The sequence below is a fragment of the Monopterus albus genome, unplaced genomic scaffold (genome assembly GCF_001952655.1).
Source record: "Monopterus albus unplaced genomic scaffold, M_albus_1.0 scaffold350.1, whole genome shotgun sequence".
Taxonomy (NCBI): domain Eukaryota; kingdom Metazoa; phylum Chordata; class Actinopteri; order Synbranchiformes; family Synbranchidae; genus Monopterus; species Monopterus albus.
This window is the reverse complement of record NW_018128230.1, coordinates 248,299-254,148: the sequence shown is the minus strand read 5'-3', so window position 1 is coordinate 254,148 and position 5,850 is coordinate 248,299. Positions and strand designations below refer to the sequence as shown.

The 5,850-nt window shown below is 45.5% G+C and overlaps 1 protein-coding gene across 3 annotated transcripts; it reads left to right on the top strand.

The window, feature by feature from the left end:
* Positions 1-1,353: 1,353 nt before the first annotated feature.
* On the top strand, positions 1,354-5,427 carry LOC109974848 (zinc finger protein 664-like). Of its 3 annotated transcripts, XM_020625269.1 has the most exons (4): positions 1,354-1,491; positions 2,886-3,029; positions 3,136-3,172; positions 3,845-5,427. In XM_020625269.1, the coding sequence occupies exons 1-4, from the start codon at positions 1,438-1,440 to the stop codon at positions 5,182-5,184; spliced, it is 1,575 nt and encodes a 524-aa protein (XP_020480925.1). In that variant the 5' UTR covers positions 1,354-1,437; the 3' UTR covers positions 5,185-5,427. The 3 variants fall into 3 exon arrangements, with proteins under 3 accessions (XP_020480925.1, XP_020480926.1, XP_020480927.1); XM_020625270.1 differs by lacking the exon at positions 3,136-3,172 and having other exon boundaries at positions 2,886-3,033; XM_020625271.1 differs by lacking the exon at positions 1,354-1,491 and having other exon boundaries at positions 2,956-3,033.
* The last annotated feature ends 423 nt before the right edge of the window (positions 5,428-5,850 follow it).

Sequence of the window (5,850 nt, the reverse complement as noted above, 5' to 3'; positions counted from 1 at the left end):
ATTATGTGTGTTGACATATCAACTGTCTTTACATGCTTGAAAGAATAAATCAAATCAAAGATGTCAAATAGTCCCTGAATCACCGTTTTCCAGCCTGGGGCCCATTGTAGGGGAGTGGGGGCCTCATGGCCAGTGCATTAGCCAAATGTAGATAAAGGTCTGTTTGTGAGTTTAAGTTTTGACTGATTTGAAACTATAAAGGGCTAGTCCCCAGTTATTTTTACTGTTCATATATTTTAAGACTATTTGGGTCAGTTTTGTGCCAGGATTATGTTCCATTTCTACAGCCTGTGTTGATGATGCAATGATGGAGCTGATGCTAAATAAACTTGTGCACTTTAGTAAGTGCATAAAGTGAAGCATAGTATTTCCTGTCCAGAGGACTAGTTAACAGAAGCAGAAAGAAGAACTCCAGGATAACGGAGACAAGGCCAGGTTTGATTAGTCACTGCAACCTGGCTTCCTACGTTTCCCGGAGGCATGTTGAGGAGGTGACGCCAGGTGTCATTCACTGATGATGACACGGAAGCTGCGTTCAGCATTTGGCCTTGGGGCATGCTGCTTCAATGAAGTTAAAGTGGACGCAGACCCTGACCGGCACGTCACGGTCGGGTTTTGGAGCACACCCGTCGGCTGAGCGTGGACGCCCATTGGGGAATTGAAGCATGTAATGGACGTGCGTGGCAGATGGTAGCGGACCGACTGGATGTGTTACCTAAAAATATACATTTTCTAACAGCTGTTCTTAATTGAAACACAAATGCTACCCAGGAAACATACCATGAAGAATAATGAGGCTACAGCCACTAATCCACAATGCTGGAAAAACGATTTACAATCTAAATGCGAAAATATGGTTCGTTCCAGAAACCGTGGGGTATGGGTAATACAAATGTGGTGAAATGTATTCCTTCTTACAGACCTAACATTACTTATTTAACTTCTAAACTTGATAAATCCACAACAAGTAGAGCTTTATCTATTTTGAGTGACAATATCTCTATTGTTAATAATAAACTTTTTTCAGTGTTCAATGTGAATTAGACTGAACTAATTAATGCAATAAAAGAATGAAAAGTAGGCCTTGTATGGCTCCACGTCCATGTAGGCAGATGACTAAAGTGAATTCTTTGAACCTGGCATTTAATTAATTTGCCCGGTCTGGGCCAAGCTGGTTGCACACAATAAATCTCCATAGTAATTATGTCCCAGTGCTTTTGTGAAACCGATTCACAGATAAATTCAGGATAACTGGAAAATCCGGGCTTAATCCATTATATAGGTTTTATGAAACCGGCCAGACACTTTTCCAGTTTTTTTTTTTTTTCTTTCCATAAATAACCTTTCCCCGGAAGTCTGCGGCTGTGGGCTGCAGCAGGACTTGCTGTTGTTAGCTTCTGGGAGCAGCAGGCTGTCAACTTTAGAGACTGAACCGTCATGTTTACGTTCAGCAGCGCGACCGGCGGGATGGAGACCGACATCGCTTCACCGGTAAACACATCGATCAGCCCGTCGTTCCTCCTCCAACCGGACAGTTTTAGCCCGGAGCTGTTGTCTGAGCCAAGCTAGTAGAGCTAGCCTTTAGATCTGCAGCCAAACTCCATACAAAAAACAGATAAGTGAAAAGAGGGCCGGCCAATACTCAGAGTGGCCACGCTATCATGAACAAAGATGACAGATTCTACTATGAATGGTCACTGGTTAATTCAGCCTCAACAGCACAGAACTCTGTTTCAGTTAAATGTCAGAGATCTATGAAAAGCTCGGTTTGTTTGTGCGGGAGCGAGCTGGACTTTTACGATGAACAGATGAAACAGGACAGCGGGTTTCAATCTGATGAAAATGAGGTGTTAGCTACATTTAAAAAAAATAACTTGCCTCCATTTGATTTAAACTAAGGGAGTTCACTGGTACGTCTCTGAGTCTCTGCCACTGAACAGAGAAAATAAAAGGACCAGATTGTGAATGGAGTTTGGTTGATGTTCTGCTTCTCCCTGTGCTGGAGTTGGATTATGTAGCTGATGGTATGAAGGCCCGTGGTTCTGGAGTCTTCAGCAGAACTTAGAGATCCACAGAGTTTCATGTTCAACATGTCATGACATTTAAATGATGGTAACTGCTCTGAATGATAGCACTTCTTTTAATCAATGACTAGTTAAAGGTAGGTGATTCATTTCAGAAGCATCTTTTGTTCCAAATTCTCCTTTCATCCCAATGGTAATGAATACATTAAAAGCACTGTCAACATAAACGGTAAATAAATAAATCTGCCATCTGCGGAAGCAGCAAGGCTGAAAAAAGCCTGATCAGTTACTTGGTCCGAGCAAAACCATTGGACAACCTACCTGCCTGTCAGCCTCAAGCGGAAGCGGCAAAACCTGCAGTTCCTCCAATGGCCGCTTGAGGCTGACTCCAAAAGGATGTCAATCCCTATAGACTGTGATGTTAAACTGCCAGACTTTACAGCAGAAATAAACATGGTTACAGCCTGGAACAAAAACAGTTGTGGTCTCTCTAGCTAATTTCCCCTTCCATGACAATTGTAGTAGGGTGAATTTTTATATAACTCACTTGTTTAAATTGTATTGAGACTAAAAGTCACACACAATTAAGGGCATGGTCACTTTGTAACATGCGGTAGGGTCCTGTCATAGGTGGCTGGCCGTTAGCTGTCTAGCGAATAAACAGGGGTCTTGATCGATTTATTGGCGACTAAAATGATTGATTGCAGATCTGCATCAACTACATTGTTAAATGATGTCTTTTAGGATCAGTTTCTAGAGTAAAGCTACAGTTTGAAGATATGTGTTGCGTTGTTTCTCTAAACTGATTGGTTGGTTGGCTGATGAACGTCACAGCTGATAAAGAAAATGTTTTTATTTCAGGAAGCAACTGAAGAATTCAGGAGTGTTCAGATCAAGATGGAGCCAGATGGAGATGTCGAGATCCAGTTGTTTCCTGTCCTCAAGAAGGTGTCTGTCAAACTGACCGACTGCAGGGCGTGGCTGGAGGGGCGGGACTTCCTGTCTGTGGGTAATGAATCTGAACTGTTGTCTTTATTTAGTCATTTTTAATTTGAGTCACTGTAATCTTTGAAGTAAACCTCAGGGGAAACCTCTTTCTACTTCCTTTTAGAGTCCTCCAGTTTGCAAACCAGCACCCACAACTCTTGGTAACAGACCTGGTCCATGTGTATTTGACCCACAACCTCACCCACTCCTGTAATTAATATAGATGCACTTGCTTACTAGCACAATTGGTGATGTTCATAGGGAGGTATCTGTTGACTGGTGCAGCACCTGTCACTGTGCTTCTTTAGTGACCGGGTGCCTAGCTTACAGCTGTGAAATGCTAACATTTCTGGCTTAACTTTGTACAAGCAGCAAATTCTTTGCTAAGGTTACTCTCTCAGTCTGTGATGAAATGTTCACATTCTGTATTCACCACTGGATATTTTCACCTCTGTCTGTCTGGGCCTACACAGATGTCTGATTAGTGATGCCCCACTTAGCTGGATGCTGAGGGATTAAAGGCCAAACTGGACAGCACTCAGAGAGCACAGCCTCCAGCAAGGGGCAACTCCATTTCCCCATGTCACCATAAAAGCATGAAATGTTGGCTCATCCAATTATTTATGTCCACCAAACACTGACACAGTATGTCTACTGGGCTGCAGTCATCTGGTGAGAGAGCCAGATGTATCTGTTATAGAACATTTATTGATAGGTTTTAGGGATGATTTGCTGCAGGTTCCTTACTCAGTTGTTGTGAAGTGAATGAAATCTCTTTATGTAGTTATCATCACAAACTGATAACCACCTTTAACTCAACCTCTGCCCTCCAGGCAGCCACCCTCAGCTCTGGACCCAGAGGCCAAAGCGAATGTACTCGACCAACACTGGCAGGAAGATGGCCTACTGCTCTCAATGTAAGAAAGGTTTTTACAAGAGGGCTCACCTGGAGGCTCACCTGAGGGTCCACCAGGGACAGAAACCCAACCAGTGCTGGCAGTGTGGGAAGACTTACCCAACCCTAATGAGCCTTGTTATTCACCAGCACATCCACAACCGCAAGGAGCCCTACCAATGCTCGTACTGCGACAAGACTTTCGCCCTGAAGAGGGACTGGAAGACCCACCACCGGATGCACTCCGGGACCAAACCCTTCAAGTGCTGGTTTTGCGGAGATGGCTTCAGTGAGCAGAACGAACTCAGCGAGCACCTGGAGCTGCATAAGGGGGAGAAGTGCTACCATTGCAAAGTGTGCGACAAGATGTTTGTGTCCTACCAGGGCTTTAACTTCCACCGCAAGTCCCACAAGAACAGAAAAATGCTGCCCTGCCTCAAGTGTAAGAAGACCTTCAGCAACCCTCAGAGTCTGAAGCTGCACCAGGTGACCCACTCCAACAGGAAGCCACATAAATGCCCCATCTGCGGCAAAGGCTTCAAGTTGCTGAGTGGCATGCGGTGCCACCAGAGGACCCACGAGGACCTGAAGGCCTACCACTGCACTGAGTGTGGCAAGTGCTTCTCCAGCCTGCAGGGCCTGAAGCTGCACAACCGCACACACACTGGCCTGAAGCCCTACAAGTGCACTGAGTGTGGGAAGAGGTTCACCCAGTCGCCCCACCTCAAGTCTCATATGGTGACCCACACCGGAGAGCGGCCATTCCTCTGCACCACCTGTGGGAAGAGATTCACTCAGTCATCCCACCTGAGGTCCCACATCACGCTGTTCCATGTGGGTGAGAAACCGTTCACCTGCGATGACTGTGGGAAGAGTTTCACCATTGCTCACTACCTGAAGATGCACCGGCTCAGCCATACCAAGGAGAAGCTGTACCAGTGTTCATACTGCGAGAAGTCCTTCTCCTACCATAACTCATGGAAGGCCCACGAAAGGATCCACACTGGTGAGCGTCCATTCAGCTGCCAGGATTGTGGCCAGAGCTTCATCACGTCGGGCTCACTACTGAGCCACCAGAGATCCAAACACACCGGAGAGAAGAACCACTACTGCTTCACCTGTGGGGAGTTCTTTTTCACCAGCTCGCTGCTACGGATCCACCAGCTCGACCATACAGGCGAGCGGCCACATGCCTGCAGTTGTGGCAAGACCTTTAAGACCAAGGGGGTGCTGCGCTACCATCTGAAAAGGTTCACCGACCACCAACTGGCCAACTGAGTCTGCCACAAAACTAACTGTGACCGCCTCTGCTGACGGAGATCTTCAGACTGTGAGGCCTCCATTGGGGGAAGGGGCTGTGGGTTTAGGGCTGGGGGACAGGTGTAGTTACTGTAGTTTAGCTGCTCATCACACAGTCAGCTGTACCCGACACTTTAAAACACTTGACAAGCCATGTCGATGCTGGTTTGTCTTGACTTCTCAGAGTCCAAATGTGACCACATACAGTATTGTTCAAAATAATAGCAGTACAATGTGACTAACCAGAATAATCCAGGTTTTTAGTATATTTTTTTATTGCTACATGGCAAACAAGTTACCAGTAGGTGCAGTAGATTCTCAGAAAGCAAACAAGACCCAGCATTCATGATATGCACGCTCTTAAGGCTGTGCAATTGGGCAATTAGTTGAAAGGGGTGTGTTAAAAAAATAGCAGTGTGGCATTCAATCAGTGAGGTCATCAATTTTGTGAAATAACAGGTGTGAATCAGGTGGCCCCTATTTAAGGATGAAGCCAGCACTTGTTGAACATGCATTTGAAAGCCTGAGGAAAATGGGTCGTTCAAGACATTGTTCAGAAGAACAGCGTACTTTGATTAAAAAGTTGATTGGAGAGGGGAAAACCTATAAAGAGGTGCAAAAAATTATAGGCTGTTCAGCTAAAAT

What these genes read in the sequence shown, in the direction of transcription:
- LOC109974848 (XM_020625269.1), top strand. Translation starts at nt 1,438, where the DNA reads ATGTTTACGTTCAGCAGCGCGACCGGCGGGATGGAGACCGACATCGCT. An exon ending in AGACCGACATCGCTTCACCG is followed by an intron (nt 1,492 to 2,885) that starts GTAAACACATCG and finishes TTTTTATTTCAG; the next exon opens with GAAGCAACTGAAGAATTCAG. An exon ending in ACCAGCACCCACAACTCTTG is followed by an intron (nt 3,173 to 3,844) that starts GTAACAGACCTG and finishes TCTGCCCTCCAG; the next exon opens with GCAGCCACCCTCAGCTCTGG.